This window comes from Hipposideros armiger, unplaced genomic scaffold (genome assembly GCF_001890085.2).
Source record: "Hipposideros armiger isolate ML-2016 unplaced genomic scaffold, ASM189008v1 scaffold_1658, whole genome shotgun sequence".
Classification (NCBI taxonomy): domain Eukaryota; kingdom Metazoa; phylum Chordata; class Mammalia; order Chiroptera; family Hipposideridae; genus Hipposideros; species Hipposideros armiger.
This window is the reverse complement of record NW_017733008.1, coordinates 69,233-92,168: the sequence shown is the minus strand read 5'-3', so window position 1 is coordinate 92,168 and position 22,936 is coordinate 69,233. Positions and strand designations below refer to the sequence as shown.

The window sequence follows — 22,936 nt, the reverse complement described above, 5'->3', positions numbered from 1 at the left end:
TGCATATTTATATAATAGATGACTATTAGCAATCATTAAAAGAACAGGTTTCTCTGAGTCTCATTATCATTCTGGTTGTTCGCTTATCTCATGTTTTTGCTGTTCTCCTTTTTCACAGGGATTTGATAAACAAGTGGATGTGTCATATATTGCCAAACATTACAACATGAGCAAAAGCAAAGTTGACAACCAGTTCTACAGTGTGGAAGTGGGAGACTCAACCTTCACGGTTCTCAAGCGCTACCAGAACCTAAAGCCCATTGGCTCTGGGGCTCAGGGAATAGTGTGGTAAGTGGAAGTCATTTACCTTATCTTTTTAAACTAGCTACAAACACACACACACACACACACACACACACACACACACACACACAAATGAACAAGTACATTTCATGACTGAGAGGGGGGGGAAATGCATTCACCTGAAGAAAAATAATTTTTTTTACAAAAAATGAGCATTATTTGTAATTTGTTATCCATTTGCTAACAATATGTACAACTTTGCTGGTGACTAGTTTTTCTTGTCACAAAACTAAACAAACAAACAAACAAACATCAGCCATAGAAAAAATGCAGAGGTTTTCTAGCTGTTTATTAATTCATTTCGAAAAGTTTATTTGAATGTTTTCACAAGAAATGAGGGGATATGTGTTAAGATAACTAGCAAATAAAATCTCCTGCACCTTAAAGAAGTATAAGTGATATCTCAAATGTTCCTAGGACTTTTAAAGTTTAATGTTTAAAGTTCAGTTACCTATTAGAAAAAGTGGTATTTTAAAAATGTTTGCTGAATGTTTTCAAAATGAAAAGATTCTGTGATCCTTGGTAACCATTCTTTTATGACATTTTTGAGTGGCTAATTGAAATGGTGACAAACCAATATCTAATTTACCTGTTATAAAATTTGCAAAACTGATAATATCAGATTGATAAGCATTTCTTTTAGATAGTTCTAACTTGTAGTGTAGCAACTGAATGTAATTAGTATTAACTTATCAGTATAATACTTTTAAATTTGATGGCTTATGGCTATAAGTAAAAATTTAGGACATGTATTTTAAATATGTATATTTATATTTATAAAGGATATTTATTTATATCAATATTTTTATTTGTTACATAAAGTACTGCTATGTTAGTAATGTCCATGTAAAAACAAACACTTTTAAGGGGTGAGATAAAGATTTTATTTTTTTGAACAGTTTTAGGTTCTCAGAAAAATTGACAGAAAGGTACAAAGATTTTCCATTTACCCTCTGCTCCCCACACACGCACAGCTTCCCCTACTACCAACACCCCCACCAAAGTGGCACATTTAGTACGACTGATGAGCCTACACTGACATATCATAATCGCCAAAGCCCATAGTTTACATTGGGATTCACTCTTGGTGTTCTATATTCTGTGGGTTTGAACAAATGTAAAATGCCATGTATTCATCATTATGGTATCATACAGAGTATTTCCACTGTCCTTAAAATCCTCTGTGCTTCAACTATTTATTCCTGCCATACTCCCAACCCTTGGCAACCATCAATCTTTTTTCTGTTTCCAAGTTTTGCCTTTTCTAGAATGTCGTATAGATGGAATCAAACAGTATAGTAGACTTTTCAGATTGGCTTCTTTCACTTAGTAATATGCATTTATGAGTCCTCCATGTCTTTTTATGGGTTGATAGCCTGTTTATTTTGGGGACTGACTAATATTCCATTATCTGGGTAGACCACAGTTTACTTATCCATTCACCTACTTTGGGACATCTTGGTTATTTGTAAGTTTTGGCAGTTATGAATAAAGCTGCTTTAAACATCCATGTGCAGAATTTCATGTGAACATAAGTTTTAAAGGTTCTCTTCATTTTGACAACTGGTGTTAAGTTTACTCTGAATGCTTAGTTGATGCAAATAGCAAAAGTGCACAGTTGGTGTACTTACTAAGTCATTTACTAAACATTTAAACCTGATTTATCAAATATACCAACTCTTTTATTGAAATTCGCCTAGTAAATTTCAGCCTTTCCTAATGTCAATCAGTAGTTGCTTTTGCAATTTGAGAGATGGAATATTGTAATATTTTGAACAATGGGCCAAATCTTTCATTTTGAAGGTATTTAAACAGGTAATATAATTCTTTCTTTCTTCCTTCCTTCCTTCCTTCCTTCCTTCCTTCCTTCCTTCCTTCCTTTCTTCCTTTCTTTCTTTCTTTTTCTTTCTTTCTTTCTTCCTTCCTTCCTTCCTTCCTTCCTTTCTTTCTTTCTTTCTTTCTTTCTTTCTTTCTTTCTTTCTTTCTTTCTTTCTTTCTTTCTTTCTTTCTTCTTTCTTTCTTTCTATAATATGGTACAGGTATGGGGTGAACCTTTGTGACACAAATAATTTCATTGTTTAGTAAGCAGAATAACGGTGCCCCAAAGATGTCCAGACCCTAATCTCCAACCCTTAAATATGTTATCTTACATGGCAAATGGGACTTTACAGCTGTGATTAAGGTGAAGGGGCTTAAAATGGGGAGCTTATTCTAGAATAAGCAGGTGAGGCAAATTTAATTACCTGAGTCCTTAAACGTAGAAAAGGAAGGCAGAAGAAGGGGCCAGAGCAGCGCTATGAGATTCTAAACATGAGAGGAACTTGTCTTCTCGCTGCTGGCTTTGAAGATGGAGGAAGAGGGTCATGAGCCACAGAATGGGGTGGCTTGTGGAAGCTGGGGATGGCCCTCAGCTGGCAGTCAGCAAGAAAATGGAGACCTTGGTCCTGCAACCGCGAGGAATTGAAATCCGCCAGCAAACCCGAATGAGCAAGGAAACAGATTCTCCTCTCGCACCCCCAGAAAGGAACTCGGCCTGCCAGCTTCTTGATGTCAGACTGGTGAGACTCCTGTAGGACTTCTGACCTACTGAACTATAAGATAACAAACTGTGTTGTTTAAGCAGCTAAGTTTGTGGTGATTTGTTTCAGCAGCAATACTAATACACGTGGTATAGTAAAGATTCTACTATTAAGATAATTGCTGTAAATCTTGTAAAAGCAGACACACTGAACTATAATGTTTTCAAAAGACATTCAGAGTGCCTCAGTCAACCCTCCCCAGACTGTGAAATTCCTGCTTTCCTTTGAAGTCACATCTTTAACCCTAGGTAATATGTGACCACCTGCCAGGGTGATGAACTGTATGAAAGGAACGAGGATTAATTTGTATGTTAAATATATGTAAGGTTTAATTTCTTTACTAGATTAGAATATGTGCTTATGTTTTCTTCTGCATTCTACTGTATGGTTTGCAGACCACTTGCAGAGTGGGAACCTCATTTGGAGCTCATTGCTTTCATGAAGAACTTTCAAAATGAATGGAAAATAAACAAAACCAAAAATTCTTATAGAGGAGGAGAGATGGGAGATGGAAAAATTGTAGACCATGAGAATGTTTCCCTAAGATTCTCAGTTAAGATGCTCAAATACTCACTGGCATTGTTTCATTTTCCTTGAATTAAAACTCCCACAGAAAATGAGGGCTGTCAGTGAAAGGAAGCCGATAGATCTCTTATGATTCAAAAATAGACCCAAAGCAGAAATTTTGCTCAGATGTTAACAGATTGCCCCAGAAAGATTTGAAAATCTACCACTAAGAATTTTGTAGTGTGCTCTATAGGACATTTTGGACCTCTATTTCTCCTTGTACTGGGTGGGAATCATTCTAGGTCTTCGGCATAGTAACTGAAAATATACTGCAATAAATAAAATGTTCTTCAGTAAAATTTTTAATCCAGTGTTACAACACATTTATCAACAAATTTGTCAGTAAAGGGACACCTGCATTTTAAAATGTTAGCCTTCAAGTTTCCTGAGATTATTATTAGTCTTTTTGTCTGTAGCTGAGGGAACTAAAGGTAGCCAAGACCAAGGAGAAAGGGCGGAAATAGGATGGCTTCTTCCTCTCCCCAATCCTCCGAGTCTCCACTCCACCACTTGCGCAGACACCACAATTCCAGCACGTTCCTTTCTTCTTCGTTGTCCTTCTTTTTCAGCCTAATTTGAGATACTTTTGTTCACTTATCATAACTAGGGTCTGTAATGTGCTCTTTGGCTTGTAGATCTATTCTCCTATTCATTTGTCCTCAACCCACCTGCCTTTAATTTAATTTCCTTTCAATTGCTTTTGTCAAAAATGAGTTCATCCACCTCTTTCACACCATGCTCCTGAAATCCACAGACCTTTCCTCAGTTCACAAAAACTGTCAGGTTCACATAATATTTTGAATGTCCCATACAATCCTGAGTATAATGACTGAAAGAAATTGGAAACAGGGAGTGTCTTGGGTTTCTTGTGGGGAGGGCAGACAATCTGAAACAGATGATTCATTTATTTTACTTTATTTTCTTTGGAGCAGGAATAAAAGGTGAAGGAACTAATTTCAAAAGGGATGTTCATTGTTGCTTTCCCCCCCTCTTTTTTGCATGTGTCGCTATAAAATTGTGTGTGTGTGCATAAGAAGGGTTAGGCTTTTCAAGTATTGGTGTTGGCATATGGTACTTATGTCATAGAATCCCATCTTCCTAACTTGTTTGAAATAGAGACTCATTTCTATTGTTTAGGTACCCTAAATTTATTGTTGGGTTCTTATACTTTCTTTCTCCTCTTTGGATCACTTTTGCTTACCTATTATAAGAGGAAAAACAGGCAATACTAAAATACCTTTAAAAGGAATTAACCACTACCATGCAATTTTTTTTTAATTCACTATGGACCAAAAGTGTCATTATTGAGAACCATTAAATCAAATCAAATCTAAAAGCTTTTGGAATAAATGAACATTTTCTTTCTACCTCAGAGAAAAAAAGTAAAGAGTATCTGTTGAAACAGAAAAAATAATGAGAGTTACAGGCATACCTCAGAGATATTGGGGGTTTGGTTCCAGACCATGGTAATAAATGAATATTGCAGTAATGCAAGTAACACAATTTTTTTGGTTTCCCAGTGATTATAAAAGTTACGTTTACACTATACTGTAGTGTATTAAGTGTGAAATAGCATTATGTCTAAAAATTGTGTGTACCTAAGGAAATACTTTATTACTAAAAAACGCTAATCATCATCGGAGCCTTCAGAGAGAGTCGTAATCTTTTTCTGGTGGAGGGTCTTGCCTCGATGTGGATGGCTCCTGACTCATCAAGGTGGTGGTTGCTAAAGGCTGGGTGGCTGTGGCGATTTCTTAATAAAAGACAACAGTGAAGTTTGCTGCATCGATTGACTCTTCTTTTCATGAATAATTTCTCTGCTAGCTTCAAACTTTTCTTCTTCAACTTCCTTACCTCTCAGCCTTCGTAAAATTGAAGAGAGTGAGGACCTTACTCTGGATTTGGCTTTGGCTTCAAGAAATGTTGTGGCTGGTTTGAACTTCCATCCAGACCACTGCAATTTTCTCCACATCAGCATATGGCTGTTTTACTTTCTTATCATTTGTGTGTTCACTGGAGTAGCACTTTTAATTTCCTTCAAGAACTTTTCCTTTTCATTCACAGCCTGGCTGTTTGGTGCAAGAGACCTAGCTTTGAGCCTATATCAGCTTTCTGCATGCCGTCTTCACTAAGCTTAATCATTTCTAGCTTTTGAGTTAAAGTGAGAGATGTATGACTCTCCCTTTTACTTGAACACTTAGAGACCATTGTGGGGCTATTAATGGGCCTAATTTCAATATTGTTCTGTCTCAGGGAATAGAGAGGCCCAAGGAGAGGGAGAGAGATGGGAAAGTGGCTGGTTGGTGGAGCTCTCAGAACACACACACCATTTATTAATTAAGTTTGCTGTCTTATATGGATGTGGTTCATGGCACCCCAAAATAATTACAATAATAACATCAAAGATCACTGATCACAGATCAGCATGACAAATATAATAATGATGAAAATGTTTGAAAGCTTGCGAAAATTACCAAAATGTGACACAGAGACATGAAGTGAATAAATGCTATTAGAAAAATGGCACCAATAGAGTTGCTTGATGTAGGGTGGCCACAAATCTTCAATTTGAAGGAAAAAAAAAAGCAATTTCTCCAAAGCACAATAAAGAACAACAAAATGAGGTATGCCTGTATTCTGCTTCTCTGTGTCAGAAAAGAAGACCTTTGTAGCTTCCTGGGTGAGGAATTGTAAAGCGATCTATGAGTTTTTCACAACCATGGTCAGATGAACAAATCATTTCAGAACATTTTTCAAATCATCAGATGAGGATTTTATTAGTGTTCTTTCTACTACCAGCTCTAGGACAAAAAAAGAACATAGGGAGAAATTAATAGCAGTGAGTTCATTGTCTTTTTCTCACTCCATCCTGCTACTGATTGCCAAGCCAAGAAACATTTCTATTTTCTCATTTCTTTCTCCAAAGATGATTCAAACTGACAGTGAAAGAGGTGGCAAAGGTCAACAACCAAGTTTAGCAGAGAAGACTTGCCGAGGATGGTCTGCTCTTTAATGGAAGGGAGCTGGTTATATAGTTTTAAATGACGGGAAGCAAAACCATATTCTTTCCTTCTTTGTCTTGTTTTCTTTGTCCTCTACATGAAATAGGCTTATAATCAGTCCCAATACAATTGTGCAAAGTGATCTTTTACAGGATATGTATATCAAAGATGTAAGCTTAACACTGACAAAAGCATAGGCTTAGGGTGGCTTATTCTAAAAAACCTGTGACTAGAAAATTAAGTATTTGGAATTAAGATGATACACTTTATGTTAACTAACTTTTCTAAAATCCCAATTAGAACAAGATGATGGAATTTAATCAAAGCTGAAATAATTGTTGTTACAAAATATCCTGGATTAGTTTATCTTAAATTAGATATATATCTATATATGTAAGTACACAATGAATATATAAATAATATATACTTTCTAATATATATAATATTTGTGTATATAATATATATATATACCTACTAATCCAATGGATTAATTTATCTAAATTGAATATATATGCTATATAACATATATACACACACATATTTTATGTATATAGGATATATATTTTGTTTTTCACAAAAATTTGAAAAATCATTTCTCGTGAATGCCCTTCAATTAGTGGTCTATATGAGATATGACAATTAAGTTTGTGAACTCACCCTAGAAAAACTGCTACATACCTCATTGCTGAATATCCACTATGGTCACTTTCGAAGTACTCCTCTTGGGAAGCTATGCACCGATGCCAGCACCTAGTTCACCCTTAAAAACAATTTTGGAACTCTTTCTGGAATGGCCATCAGAGCTGTCATATTACCCTTGATGTCCTGAATATCACCAAAATGTCTTCCTTTCAATATTTCCTTTCTCTTTGGGTAAAGAGAAGTCATTGGGGACTGGATCAGGTGAGTAGGGAGGGTGTTCCAATACAATTGTTTGTTTTCTGGCTAAAAACTCCCTCAGAGACAGTGGAGCTGGTGCATTGTTGTGGTGCAAGAGCCATGAATTGTTGGCGAAAAGTTCAGGTCGTCTAACTTTTTTACGCAGCCTTTTCAGCACTTCCAAATAGTAAACTTGGTTAACTGTCCAGTTGGTACAATTTCATAATGAATAAATCCTCTGATATCAAAAAAGGTCAGCAACATTGTTGCAACGAGTTTGCAAACTTAATTGTCAGACCTGTATAAAGCAGAGTGAAGGAACTGAAACTTGGCCATGTTAAGGTACATGATGAAAAGGTATTCGATATCTATTGATTGTTGACTAAGATTAGGAGTGAAAATTGATTAAATGAATTCTCTGAATTCTGTAAAATACTTGTACATTTAAAGATCCATTGATTCACTTACAGACACTGTAAGATATATTACCTTATAGTATATAATATAATACCTTATATTATCATGTTCAGTCATTATCATTATAAATGCACTTAAATTTGCTATTGTACTTTATCAATGATAGTATTTAACTTTCAATCTCTTAGAACCTTGGTTTACTCATCTGTAAAATGCAGATGACATCAATATCTCACAGAACTAAAAAAGTATAAAATAAACTAGATATACAATATTGCGTTATAAATCAGATATTGTCATGAATTTCAGTAGATTCAAAAAAGATAGACTTAATGTTGTGCTTTTCTACCAATGGAAAATTATAAAAGGTCAACATATGTAACCCAGGAAGACACTTGATTGTAACAGTTGCTTAATCATCAGATTGGGGATATTATATGCACATTATCATTGAGAACATGGGATTTAAAAAATGACTGTACTAATACTCCATAAATGAGTCTGGCAAAGGTGCATCTGAAAGTTTTCATTCCTATTTTCAATCTAAGCTTCAGGTAACCAAGATTATTTACAAGAATTATATGTTTTTAACATTAGCTTTAACATGATTACACAGACCCAGCTAACCCTATTTAAGCACAGAATTTAGATGGAGGTATTTTATGGTTATGAGATGGATGGTATGAAGGGAGACGGGTAAAATCATCCAGAAGGTTTCTCAAAGCACCAGACATCCTGGGTAACACAAAAGAGACTTGATCAATGGGTCCCGAGTGATGACTTTATTTTGTTTCTGGAAACATCACTCTTGATCCTGTGGCACTTTCTCTTCTTAGAGTTCCTAATGAGCCATTATGCTAAATGATTCATCTTTAATCACACATTTCCATTTAGCCCCTGACCAGTGGAAATGATTGCCCTGTGATCCACATCTGGAGTATCAGCACGTTTTTTATCCCTTTATTTTCCATTAATTTTACAACTTAGACACTTAATTGCAATCTTGAGATAAGGAACAGTCAGTTTCAAATATTGTCTTTTATATTGGGAAGAGGTTTGAGGTGGTAATGGTTCAGTGCAATAGGGCAGATTAAAACTCTGTGTTCTCCACATTTTGCTATTCATGACCCCGTTGCATAGCTACCATAAGCCCCAAATATTTATTTGCCATATTTGTTGATTGATGAGTAGGACTTGTAAATATTACTTTCTTTCCTTCATAGAGAAAAGGCAGTACTTTGAGAAACCATGGGGGAAGTTTGATGGCAGTAGGCTTACAGGAAAAAGCAAATTTATATAAAATGCATATTTCTGTATGTTAGCCATAAACTATCTATGTATTCATATTTGTAAATGTATAATTGTCAGTGTGATAGCTGATACTGAAGAGTTAAATTACACATTCCTAAAAATTATATTTGATCTTGAGATGTATTATGGATATTTATTCTGAATTCTGTCGTTCTTCAGTAAATTTGTAATTAATTTACATACCTGTAGTAAAAATCTACAGCAAGAGTTTGTAGCCCAGAAGCATTTTTCTTGGCAGTGGGGGAAAAATAGTCATTTAAATTTCCATAGATAATTATTAACTTACATGTGATTGAGTCTTATCTGTAAATCATTTATTGAAATAATCAGTAATGCTTCATTTTGTTTGGTTTCTACTTCAATCCCCAAAATTAAATGGTTAAGTGAGACTGAGTCTTATTTCTTTTAGAATGTGTCTCCTAGGGCATCAATAGATATTTTCATTGCAAAAATAAAATTAGTTTATGGTTCATGTACTGTTTTGCCAGATGCATAAATCCTGATTGTTAAGATTAAAGTGTATCCATGGTTCTACTGAAAAAATAACCTATAACCTAAATGCAAATAACTAAAGACTTAATCCTGCACTATTCAGTGCATCTCGGAAAAGCCAACATTCGTCACAGAAAGGAAGTCATGTCTTCGGTGAAGCTAAAGTATGCTAACAGATGGCCATTGGTGTTCCTCAGATTCCAGAAACCATTCTCGTTTGCTGTTCTAAGAGATCTGTGCATTCTATCTATAGATAAGGTGGCTTAAAAAAAATAATAAAGAAGAGGGCAGGTAGGTGTTATAAATATTGCAACTAAAAATAGCAAGGCCTCAAGAAACTATCAAGCTCAGAGGGAAGACACTTGGCCCCTCTCTCTACAGTCATACTTCTGGCCTGTGATAGCATCACATTCTGTTTATAGAGTCTGAGCTGTCTTGCTAATCATGGAGTTAAATGTGGGAGCTGAGGACAAAGGAAGCCATCTTTTTAGTTTGGAAGTTCGAGTGACAGCCCTATCATTCCCTTGTTCCACTCTGTATTCCCTGATTCGTTAAATTTATGTAAAATATTTGACCTTGCCAAGAGAGTTTCACTTTACATATCCAAAGTTATGACTCCAGCATTGAAGCATTGCATTTAAACTTCTCTGGGTGATGAGGGTCGGGGGCGTCTAAATGACCATCAGAGAGGAGCTTTAGCCACTTCATTTGACATGGGGTTTCTTTTACTTAAAGGCATGTACTTTAGAATTCCTTTAGCTATGCTCCTCTTCATTTATACTCACCTTAATTTTTTATCATTAAAAATGTTTTCCCCAGAAGAGTTTAATATGTCCATTCATAAAAATCAAGATTTTACTCCCAATCTGCACTGCCAAATATATTTTTAAAATGTTTTCTTTGGGTTCACCGAGGACTGGGAAATATGGTTGGGGAATGTACCTGAACAGGGCACATAGATGAGGAAGCTTGTGGGGTCTGAACAGCCCGCCCTTCACCCACCCAGCAGGTGCCCTGGGGTGCCCCTGACCCAGAGGAGCTGCCTTTTCCTAAGTCACACACCCTGTCCAGAGAGGCTAGTGGCTGATACTGAATGAATGAAATTTAGATTTCATGTGACCAATGAGAGAAACTCAAGTTAACTGGCAAAAATATAAGTTGGAGAATAACTAGTATAATGAAAACCTAGTAAATTTAGGATGTTAATTCACTGGCGTGGAGATTTAAGGCACCTAAGAAAATGGAAAGAATCAGAAAGGAGAGGAAATTTATAAGCCAAATGGTTGTCCCATTAACATTATCCCTTCTCCCTGTCACCCCCTTTCGTACCCTGTGTCTCCTTATGGACGTGAGTCTTGCAAGGACTCCCCATCCTCTGAGGCTGTCATTCTCCTGCTGGATTAACTTTTTTCCCATTTAGCCTGGACCCAGGAAAATGATGGCAAAGACTGTTTCAGATGCTATTTTCTTACCTCCTTGTCCTCTGCAGCCCTGTTTTCAAACCCTCATTCCAATCAACCCAACTGACTATTTTCTTTGTTCTCCTTGGAAGGCTGAGCCCAGCTGGAGAAATCATATAATCACGCTGATTTCCTCCATTATAAGTTTATGAGCTTCATCTTCAGCTGGGCCCTTGTCGCTGCTTAGCATTCCTTTTACTTACATGTGTCATCAGTTCCCTGTCCCATCTCCCATGGTGGCTGTTACAATCCTTTTACCGCTTTCATTACAAGCTCCCAATTCCACTTCACCCACTCTGTTCTTTGCAGAAAGCCTTACCTCCTGCTTCCCGGGGAGAACAGATGGCCTGAGGCATGTGAGCTCTTAATTTTGCCTTCCGCCTTCTAACTCTGTCATCTATAGTTTTCTCTACAGTTCCTCCAGGAGGGACTCCTAGCGGCTGGCTGCCCACCCGTGTTCTTGACTCCATCCCCTGCCTGGGGTGGGGGGGGCACTATCAATAGTTCCTCTTTTTGCATCTGCTGTCTCGCCTCCTCCAGTGGTATTTTCTAGCCTGCATAAAGAGGACCTACCTCCAAATTTGTATGTAAAAAAGTACCTGTCCCTCAAACTACCTCTCCGACTCACTCTCTTCATCATCAAACTCATGGATAGAGTACTCTGAATTGAACCCCAACACATACTATTTAAATTCTCATGTCACAGACAGTCTCAATTCTGTCACCATTATCCCTCTAGTAGGTAGGATGCTGCAGACCCTTTAAATGGTTAATCCACTAGCTTATTTTTCAGCCCCCATTTCTTCTCTGTAATGTTTGGAAATGTTATGTATTGAATTCTTCTTGAATATCTGTCTTCCCTTGATGTTTAAGCTGGGAATTTTCAAAATCTATCTTTGAGGGTACCATAACATAGTGGTTAAGAATGCAGACTCGGGAGCCAGACTGCCTGGCAGGGATCCTGGCTCACTCTTACCTGTAGGTGACCTCAGTTACTTCATCTGAAGATGGAGCTAGTAGAAATATGTATACATGTTAGGTGGTTTTTTATTTTTTTTTTGCAGTTTATGTAAAAATTATTTGACCAAAATGTAGAAAAAGTGATACTATTACACATGATACAGTTGCAAGAATCTAAATGAAAAGTGTGGGTTTTATTCAATTGCCCAATTTGCTAGTGTATCTCCTGGGTAGTGTGATGCATCATAAATAGGATTGAGGGGCAGACGAGTTGGATAAGCTAGAAGCAGGGTGGTTTTCAGTCAGAATTGTAAGCTTGATTTGGCTCCCCACACTGCTAGGGATATGGAATGTTTCAGCTCTGAGATGTTAAGCAAGAAAGCAAAAATATAACAAAGCCAAAATGTGCAGCCTGGTCTACAAAAATACTCCATATCCAGTCTAATCAGGAGTTTCCTGGTCTTTTATTAGCTTGGTTCTGAAGAAGGAATTAAAGTCCTAGATAAGTAAATCCTCAATTTCCTATTCCCTAAAGTACAGAGGAGATGAAGTTAAGCCAGTTACTTTCTCTCTGCTGCCAGAAAGGCCCCTTCTGCCCAATACTTATTAATAGAAAAACGCTTTCACTCAATTATTGATGGCCAGCAGTCTTTTTGATATGGCTTCCCTGAACAGGACTAAATTCCACCATATTCATTCCTGCTGAAAGGATGGCCTCATATCAGAGTAAATATTATGATTATTTCCCCAGCATCGTCATGGTGACTGCTGGGAGGATGTTTGTTCTGCTTGGTAGAATGTGTAAAAGAGCCAGGATGATTAACAACAGTGCCCACCTCTCCACCCCCACCTCCATCCCTGCCCCCATGCTGGCCTGTTTTCCTTTGCTGTGGAAGAAAGCCCCCACCCACGTTGGCCTCCTGTCCTGTGTCCAACGGTGGCCCAGAGGTCCTATTCTTCAACCTTTTAAATTGACAAGTGACTACTAGATATTGGAGTCTGTGTTTTGAAAGTGCGGGGTTGTCTAATCTCCCAGGAACCAAATGGCCTCAGCCTTAAGAGACTATGTTCAATAGGAAGCAGCTGCCTACCTTAGGAATAAATGAACTTAAGGACAAAAATAGAGCTGTAAAAGCTGGTGCCAATTGGGACAAAAGGAAGGAATTAGATTAAACTGGTGCTCAAAGCTTCTCTGATACAAAATACTTGGTCACATACTCAATTTGCTTGACATTTCCAGCAAAGTGCTGATGCGGTAACAAAAGAAATCCTTATAGAGAAGAGGAAGACTTGGCGGCATAGAGCTTCTGCAGGAGCAAGGCTCTTCTGTTTTGGTTATAGAGAGTTAAGTTCATTTAGTGTCTGACCCATTGTGTGCTGTAAGTCCACGTTCTCTTCTTTGGCCTGGGCAAGATTTTCTTCTAGATCATCCATTGTCTTTCCCGGTTTTGCAACCGTTCTCTCTGCAAATTCAGCACGGGTCTCTCAGCCTCTTTCAGTTTGTCAGATGGAGTTTAACTTCTTCATATTTATCCTGCTTTGCAGAATACTTTTCAGATGCAGCCTCGAGCGACTTCAGGTTGTTGGTGACATTCTTGAGTTCTTCCTCCAGGTCACCTCGGCCCGCTCCTCGGCCCCCACCAGCTCGCCCTCCAGGGTGACCAACTTACCAGCTACCTCCTGGCATCTGTGTATTTGCGGTGGGCCTCAGCGTGTTTGGCCTCTTGGCGCTGCAGCTCCTGGATCTCCATCTTCTCATCTTTCGTGGTCCGGTTTTCTGTCACCTTTCCTCTCTCGCTTTCATAAGCAGCCTTTTCTGCCTCCTCCCGCTTCTGCAGGGCCGTGGCCAGTGGTTCTTGAGCCCTGCCCAACTCCTCAACCGGTTGGATGCCATTGACAGCTGTCGCATCCCCTCTGGCTTTCTCACCACCTCCAGGGAGTTGAGGCCCACCAACCAAGGCGTGAAGGCACGGGGCGCACACAGCAGGCCCTCTGCTTTGCTGGACTCCATCTGCCCCAGCCAGGGCTGCAGCAGCCCTGCCCGCCCCGGAGCCTTTGGCTGCGCCCGGTCGCCCCCACTCCCGCCCCCTCTCCGCCCCTCTCCCACCCTTCCCACAAGTTAGTTTTTATTAGTGTTCGTCGGCCTGGGTCATGGCTACTTTCTGAGGGATGGACATCTAGATGGAGAAGTTTATTTTTATAGTTTATTGTGCAGAAAGACAGCAAAAAAATCCAATCCACAGCTCCTGAAGACAGGATTGGAATCAGGAGCCAGAAGGGCAGGTACTAATTCTAAATCCTAATGAGAGATGAACGCAAATGCCAAGAACCAGTATAGAACTGGATCAATGTAGGAGAAATTTGGGAACAGTGGAATGAATCTAGGACAAGTGTCATGCATATTATTGGCTGGTGGGTGAGTGGTAGTGATGTTAGACTGGATTGAAGCCACCGATTTCCTGGTTCCCTCCTACTTCAGTGACCAAGCATTCATTATCTGTCTCTCTTATTGGTCATCTCTCTCTACCCTTCAAATATTCGTATTTTATAAATATTCTTCCTCCTTTGACTTTTCACCTTCTTTCATAATTCAATGCCCAAGGACTCCCACATCTATATCATACTGGCTAACTATACTTTATTATTTTTTATTTTTTTAGCTGAGCCATCCTACTACCTGTTGGCAGCTCAGTGGCTGCTCAACTCGGGCTGGACTCGAACTGCTGTTGCTCAGAGCTCAAACTCTTGAGCGAGCTCTTAACCAACTGAGCCACTCAGCCGGCCCTATACTTTATTTTTGTATTGATATATAAATATATTTCAATGATCTACTTCAAATATACATTTTTTTTGTTGAGGTATAATTGACATATAACATTATATTAGTTTCAGATGTACATCATAGTGATTCGATATTTGTATATATTGTGAAATGATCACCACAATAAGTCTAGTTAACATCCATCACCATACATAGTTACAAGACCTTTTTATTGTTGTGATGAGAATATTTAAGATCAATGTGTTAGAAACTTTCAAATATGCAATACAGTATTAGGAATTATAGTCGTCATGTTGTACATCACATCCCTATGACTTACATATTTTATAACTGGAAGCTTGTTCCTTACTTCTAAGCTCTTGGTCCATATAGTAATTTATGTACATTACAGCCTTCAGATTACTCCATGGATGTCTCAAGTTCAATATGTGCAATACAGTTTTATGATCTACACAAACTTGATCTTCACTGCGTATTTCTTACCATGCAATTACTATTCCCTCAGTTACCTAACTTAGAAATCAGGTAACTTCTTCCTCTTTCAGGATCAAGTCCAATTGTTTCTGTTTCTGAAATGCCCATTCTTTCCGTTCCCTCTGGCCTTTTCCAGGCCCTCGTACCTTATTTGGAGTATCACCAAGGGGAGTTAGCCAGTGTCCCACTTCCCCTTAATTCTTTCTCCCCTAATCCATCCTTCACATTGCTTACAGGATAAAGTCACTTACAGAATTGCTTACAAAATATTTTAGAATGTTGTACTAGTCATTGTTTGCAAATGTGCTGGGCACTTTTATGCTCCTGGTATTTATATGAAGCTGTTTCTCCCCATTTGAAATGCTCTTGACATGTCTGCCATTCTACCTGGGAAATTGATACTCATTTCAAGTTTCCGCTGTAGGGTCACCACAATGTGAAGCCTTAACTTACCTTCCCTACTGCTTAGCGAAAGTAATTTCTCTCTCATCTGTATTGATGTAACATGTTATACTTATATCCCTTTTGGCACTGTTCATATTGTTATTGCTATTTAAGTCTGTGTCTGCTGCTAGATAATGATCTCCTTGGGGCAAGGATCCTGCATTATTCATTCTTATAGTCTCAAGACTTCAAAAGTCTTGATGGAAACCTTAACAGTTGAATTGTTTAATATTAAATCTGCCAATACTATAATGTGTATATTTATCTATCTATCATCTATCTATCTATACATGTCTCTCTATATACAAGTACAAATATATATATATATATATATATAGTATTAAAAAAATAGTATGGCCCCCTAATTTCAGGAGTAATACAGCAAATAAAAAAATACTTAAAATAGAGATGAATATGCAACTATTTTAATGCAATAATTAGAATAATTTAACTGTATCCAATAATTATGCCTTTAGCTAATCTAAAGAATGAACAAGTAATACCACAATTGATTTTCATGATTAAATGTTATGCTGATTTAAATTTGATCTGATAGTATTAAATAGCACAGACAAATGACAAATTCTAAAAGAATCATTAAAAAATACAATCCAAGGACTTGATACAAATTTACTAAAAATTTTTCTTCCATATTTTCATGTCTAAATGTAAGAGAGATAACATAGCCACTGTAAATTAATGTTTATGGCATCCACACAGACTGTATTAGGGTCATGAGTTTGGAAAATCATATGTGAATGCCATTGATACAGCTAAATATTGGAGATATGTTTATCAGCGCTGTACATGTGAGAGCATTACTGGATTAATAGGAGAATAACTAGGCTTAATAAAATGAAGAAAATGCAAATGATGGTGGCTGTCTAGATTCACCATTTATAAACCTGAAATAAAGAAAAAATACAAAAAAATCTCACTCCGGAGTTAGCTCATTAGTTCATTTTCATTCAATGAATATGTATTAGGCACTGTGCTATGTTACAGGGGTATAAAATTGAATAGACAGGGTCAAAGATCCTGCCATCTATCTAGTTGAGAGATGGACATATAAACCTCTAAATGCCATTGTTTTTCTTGGGCTAACTTCTTCACATCCTTCCTATACAAATACATCAGTTAGGATAAGTAACTTCAATTCATATACATTAGTTAGCATAATTCTGGTGACCAAACAAACAAACAAACAAACAAGCAAACAAAAGAACCAATAGAGGTTCAAACATGATAGAAGTTGATTTCTTGTTTATCAGGTTGGTGTTTATCAGGTTGGGGAGGGGTAAATAAGTGGACAAAGGGAAGGTGTTGGCTCCATTCAGTGACGTGAGAAGCCAGGTGATGAAGCCTCTGCCATATTCATCTTGTGGCATCTAAGGTCTCCAAACAGCAAAAGGGGATAAAAGCATGGAGGAACTTCTACTGGGCAGGCCTGGGAGTGGTGCATTTCCCTTCAGTTCACATTTCACTGGCTAGAGCTCAGTTACATGGCCACCCCTAACTGTATATGAAGCTGGAAATGTTACCAACTGTGTGCCCAAGAAAAGGAGGAGAAGTAGAATTTGCAGTCTTCACCTATTTCATTGCCACACCTCTGAATCCAGTGTCAGTGCCCCTCTGACACGCTTCCACATCACCCTGTATTTTCTTTGTGAAATTGCCATCACCCTCTTTTTATGTTGTCTTTTTACATTGTCCCATTTCCCACTAGACTGGAAGCTCCCTACAGGCAGAGGCTGTCGGGCTTGCTCCCAAATGTATTTCTACAGCTTAGCACAGCTCCCGGGACAGTGTAGGTACTTAATCAATATTTATTGTTATTAAACTCCCTGTTTTTTCTTCTTTATCTCCTGTTCACTCTCCAACTCACTGGAATCCACTTCTGTGCACACCACTCTGTGGAAACTGCTCTCTCCAAGTTACCAAAGGTGACAAGGACCCTTCCGTCTCCGCCTTATTTGATTTGGCACTTGCCACTTAGTTTTGCTAGTCCCCTCTTTAAGATTTACCTCTGAGTTTTTCAACTTTAACTTCTCAATGCTTATGGAGACTCCTTTTCTGTAAAGTTGTCTTGCAAAGGAGAGCTCTTGGATGGTAAGTGATTGCAACCTCATAGATGAAGGAAATAATATATTTTTAAAAGACAGGAAAGCCTGTGCACCTCACCAGGGAGGAAATGCTGGATGCTGGAGGTGGGGTGTGGAGAGACAGAGAGAGAGGGAGGAGGGGGAGACAGGGAGGAGGGGAAGAGAGAGAGGGAGGGGGAAGAGAGAGGGAGAGAGAGAGAGAGAGAGAGAGGGAGAGAGGGAGAGAGAGAGACTTAGAGTAAAAAAGGATGATAAAGACAGAGGTATGAAAAACAGAGATAGAAATAGCAAGAGAGAAACAGATGACTGATACACAAAAAGAAGAAGAAAGGAGGTGGAGAGACATAGGGACACAATGCAGACAGCTGAGAGACAGAGCAAAACAAAGACAGAGAGGCTGAAGATACCTGAAGGGGAAAGCATATTTGTTAAAGAATAATTTCTGAGGAAGCAGGAAGATGCTAATAGGATTAGCTTTGAAAAGAGGCAATAATTCTTCATGAAAGGGCAAAATTGAGAAAAATACTTTTTATTCTTTTGTTTACAGTGAACCATTTAATATGTTGTGTAGCATTTCTTCACTAACGTCCCAAGTAGAGGTAGAGATATGAATGGCCAAAGAAGTCTTTTGACCGTGCAGGTACATATGAATAGGAATTGAAAGGAGCTGTGGGACAAATGTTAGAGAAGAGCATTAGTCACAGAGCAATTCTTGTACAAATTGCTACTTCTCTGTTTCTTTGCACTTTGAGGAGGATGAAACTCATTGGTCAAAGTGCCTTATCACTGATACCTTTTCTTTTGGTAAATATGGTAACAAGTAGGGAATAAAAACATAGACTCAGCTACCATGTCCATAGTGTACAACTGATCTAATGGTGTTCATAGATCTTTGCTTCTTTTATAGCTCATTATACATTTTTAATATCTGTACTCATTTGTTTTGTCCTGAAAGCAAACACAAAGTTTCTAGATCAGAGGCAGAGTACTATTACATATGTCAATAACTGCATCAGTTACCTATATGCTGTAAAAGCCAGATGTCATCCTGCACATACAAAGGGGTTTTGCACTACCTAGAAGAAATTGTGAATTTCAGCGTTTATATAGCAACTGCTACGTAGCTGCCACCTCCTTCTCCTGAGAGATTGAGAGAGACAGAGATGAAGAGGGGGAAGGGAGAGAGAGGGAGAGAAAGGGAGAGGGAGAGGAATAGATATCTAATATTCCCAATATAAACACATCTCTGGGAAGAGAAAGGAAAGGTCCCTATTTTACAATCTTTTGGAATGCAAATGTAATATTTTAATTAAATTACGTTTTAAGTGCACATGGTGCAGGTGTACATACATACATGTTTTTTGTGTGCATAAATAAAAACAGCCCCTTTAAACACACCAAAACAAAAGTGACCAATAATTTGGTACTTCTTCAAAGAATTATTGCTAGCTTCTGTTGTATGCATTCAAAAAATATTTATTAAGAAGAATTTAATTTGGAAAACAATAATAAATACAGTTGAGATTCAATGCAATTTTCACCCTATTCTCTAACAAGCATAGCACCTGATAATGATTTGCCTTGGTTATCAGAAAACATGTTAGAGTAACTTAAACTTTTTCCAGTTAAGAATTTTAAAAATATGAAATATATCTTTGGAGAATTAGAAGACTGTGTATTAATACGATTGAAAAAAGAAAGCTATTCTTTACTTTTGTTTCCATGTCTGTGTCCTCATAGTCCAATGATTTGCCTGTAAGTCAGAAGCCACATCTATTTCATTCTATTCCATTGAATTTACTTCTGTATTTAGCACTTAATATGTTTCAGGCACTGTGCTAGATGCTGAAGCTACTGTCGTGAGCAAAAATGGATATGGTTCTCTTTCATTCCAAATGTTTGTCTAGTAGATAGGATCCAGTTATAGATGCCGCTATTAGATAGGATGTACCCCAAGATTTTCTAACAAAGAGACTTAAAGTACAGTGTCTTAAACACTTCTCTCTCCTATAAGAGCCTGAGTTGCTGTATAGTTCCAGGAGATAGAGCGATTCTGTTTCACAAGGTCACCCGGATGTATACAAGCAGTAGTTCCCCGTAACCAGAAGTGTCTGGACACTGAAGGTAACCACTTTGAGCACACCTTGTAATTGCAGAAGTCAAACGTGACTTGTATTTATCTTTTGTTATAGATATATATTGAATACTGCACTTTTAATAGCTTTTTCCTTTCTTAAAATGTGCATCTTTTGGCACCCTCTGTATCTTTTCTGTGGAATGCCATGTGCCTGTCTAAACCAGGGAGGTTCTTATAACTATGAGGAAGAAGACAGATCTCGGGAGACCATTGGCCTCTGAAATATAATAAGTCTTTGCTTTCTGGACCTGATAACTAATCTTCAGTCCCTCTTGTTGTTCATCTAACTTTGACGTGGGGGCCCTGCTTCAAATCAGTGTGGGGTTTAGTCTTTGATCCATTGAAATTGTGTCCCAGCCAGATGCATTATACGGATTAGGGACAATTGATTCTCAAGAAATGCCACAGTGTACCATAAGCTCTATGAAAAATAAATGGATGAGTGTCCTGCTTGTCTGATGCAATCACCCTGTCTGTCTCCTTCACCCTGTTTTGCCAAGCCCTTTCACGCTGTCTGGAACGTAAGAGGCACTGAAAAAAAATCTTCATTGAATGAATAATGAATGAATGAATGACATATGTTGTAGTAGTGGCTCTGACTTATGTTCCCTTCTTTTGTTTTTTTCTTATTTTATTTTTGTTCAACTCTGAGTCACATTATTAGGGTCAGAAATAGAACCAGGCACAGAGCTTTTAACAAGACACTGAATATTTTCAAGATCAGAGTTGTTGTTTACATTTCACTCACTTTCTGTTTTGTAATAACTATCCAAGGTATTTGAGGACATTCATGTACTTAAAAATATGTGAAATTATAGAAAAGAACACAAATATCATCTAATTGCCCATTTTACTGATAGAAAACTAGGACTCAGGTAGAGAAATGTTTGCCAGTTGTCATGTAAGTTATTCATGTCACTAGAGCCTTTGACATTCAATTCACTGTTCTTTGTAATATCACCTCCACCCTTTGATCCTGAACTGTTTTGTGCCTGGTAATTGATAGATCTGAGCCTTATACTCAGATCAGCTTCCTCTAAATCACATGCATATTTTTGTCTCTTGATAGTTGCTTCCTTGGCCTGCAGCCTCAGCATTGGACTCTCCTGAGCACTTGTTTGAAGTGCAAATTATTGAGTCCCACCCTAGACTCAGAAACTCAGAAACTCAGAGGCCCAAGCCCAGCCTTGTGGGTTTTAACAAGCTGTCCAGATAATTCTGATCTCACTCAGGTTTCAGAGCCTCTGTGCTGCATTGACAGGACAGCACACAGCATGTATTAAGACATTATTGGGGGTGACTGGTTAGCTTAGGTGGTTAGTGCGCAGGCTCATAATACCAAGGTTGCCGATTCGATTCCCACATGGGCCAAGGAGCTGTGCCCTCCACAATTAGATTGAAACAACTAGTTGACTTGGAGCTGAAGGGTCCTAGAAAAACACACTGTTCCCCAATAAAATTTCTTAAAAAAAAAAGACATTATCGTATATGATACAGATACCCATAACCAAAGCTACTTACTAATTAGTGAGTACTTGATGCACCATTCTCTGTGCTAGATACTGTATGTATCTACTCTCATGTAACCATCACAGTAGTCTGGCAAATAGTTATTATTATCTGTATTTTATAAATGAGGATAAGGCTTAGAGAGGTTCAATTGGCCCCCAATCACACACCTATTAAGATTGCATCATCAGATATTGACAGGGATGAGATTTTTAGCTCCTATTGCCTTAACTCCAAAGACCATGTGTTTTCTGAAGCATTGCTTAAAAAAAAATACACTATGTTATAATTTACTCACTGAGAGGTATGGAAAATAAAAGTATTTGATGTTTGAAACACAAAGGTTTCAGGACCATGTACTGCATTCAAATTTTCTCTAGTTATAATGTGTTCACTAAGATGGCTGTTTTAAATTCTAACAGTCTTCTTTTGGTATTGCTGGTATATGCAAAACAGTATTTTGCCAGGAAAAAAAAATTGTCAACTTTCTTTAAGTAATTGGCCTCTGTTTTTGCTGTTCGTACAGCTTGGTAAGTGGTTTGGTAGAGACAAATGTGTAATCTTCAGAGTTGATGTTCCTTCCAGGAAGCCCTGCTTTAGAATTACCTCATGATCATTAATGAATGGGCTTCATCCTGAGTGTAACTGACAGTCTACATGGCCAAAAATATCTCAATCTTTCCAAATGAAAGAACTGACTCTGGGATAAATTAAATACTTTGTATCCCATAGTTCATTATTCGCAGGTCACTGGGGGCCAGTTGACCCGTCTCTCCTCAAAGTTACTGATGCATAAGGACACCTGGGTTTCCAGAGTGTAGATGGTGAAACCTCAGTGAGCTTTCTTACTTGACCTTTTGTTTCTCTTTACCTGTGGAGAGAGTGCTGAATAAACATTGCCCCTTAATAATTTGCCTAAAGTGAGTAGCTCTGGTTATTGCTAGGAGGAAAATCTGGAGACTGTTGTCAGATCTTCAGATTTTTCCAGAGAAGCAGTATATATGTATATCTGCTATATATATATATATATATATATATATATATATATACACACACACACATATATATATACATATATATATGCATATGCTATAAATGAGTACATATATGTGCGTGTCTGTGTATATATATTCGTGTGTGTGAAATTCTATATTGAAATTTTTGTAACTAATTCAATTATTTGAACACTGTAGGCAAAAATCTACATTTGTGGGCGGGTTATATTCATTACATATTTGCTTTGCATTTTCTATGAAGTTTTGGTGACGGATTTCTAATATTTGCTCCCTTCAAATTCACATATTTATTTAGCAGCATAATTTGAGTTAATTTTATCACCCACCTGAAGTTCTCTTCTTTTTGAGTGACAGTTTGTAGATTAGAAGGCAAACAACAAAGAAACCTGGATTTAAATCTGCCTGGGTTGGCACAATGCCATCATCACACATTAGCGAGTAACCTGAAGTAAGTTACTTATCATATCTGATTCTTGTTTTCAGTATCAATAAAGGAGCATAA

At 37.8% G+C, this 22,936-nt stretch overlaps 1 protein-coding gene and 1 pseudogene across 1 annotated transcript in view; one reads left to right on the top strand and one right to left on the bottom strand.

The window, feature by feature from the left end:
* Positions 1–22,936, top strand: part of LOC109377948 (mitogen-activated protein kinase 10) — a 113,838-nt gene that overhangs the window by 34,263 nt on the left and 56,639 nt on the right. Inside the window, exon 2 of the mRNA XM_019634427.1 lies at positions 119–288. Within this exon, the coding sequence (XP_019489972.1) occupies positions 119–288 (170 nt within the window). The remainder of the gene's footprint in view (positions 1–118; positions 289–22,936) is intronic.
* The window catches only part of LOC109377947 (tropomyosin alpha-4 chain pseudogene), a 32,286-nt pseudogene continuing 22,655 nt past the window's right edge, over positions 13,306–22,936 (bottom strand).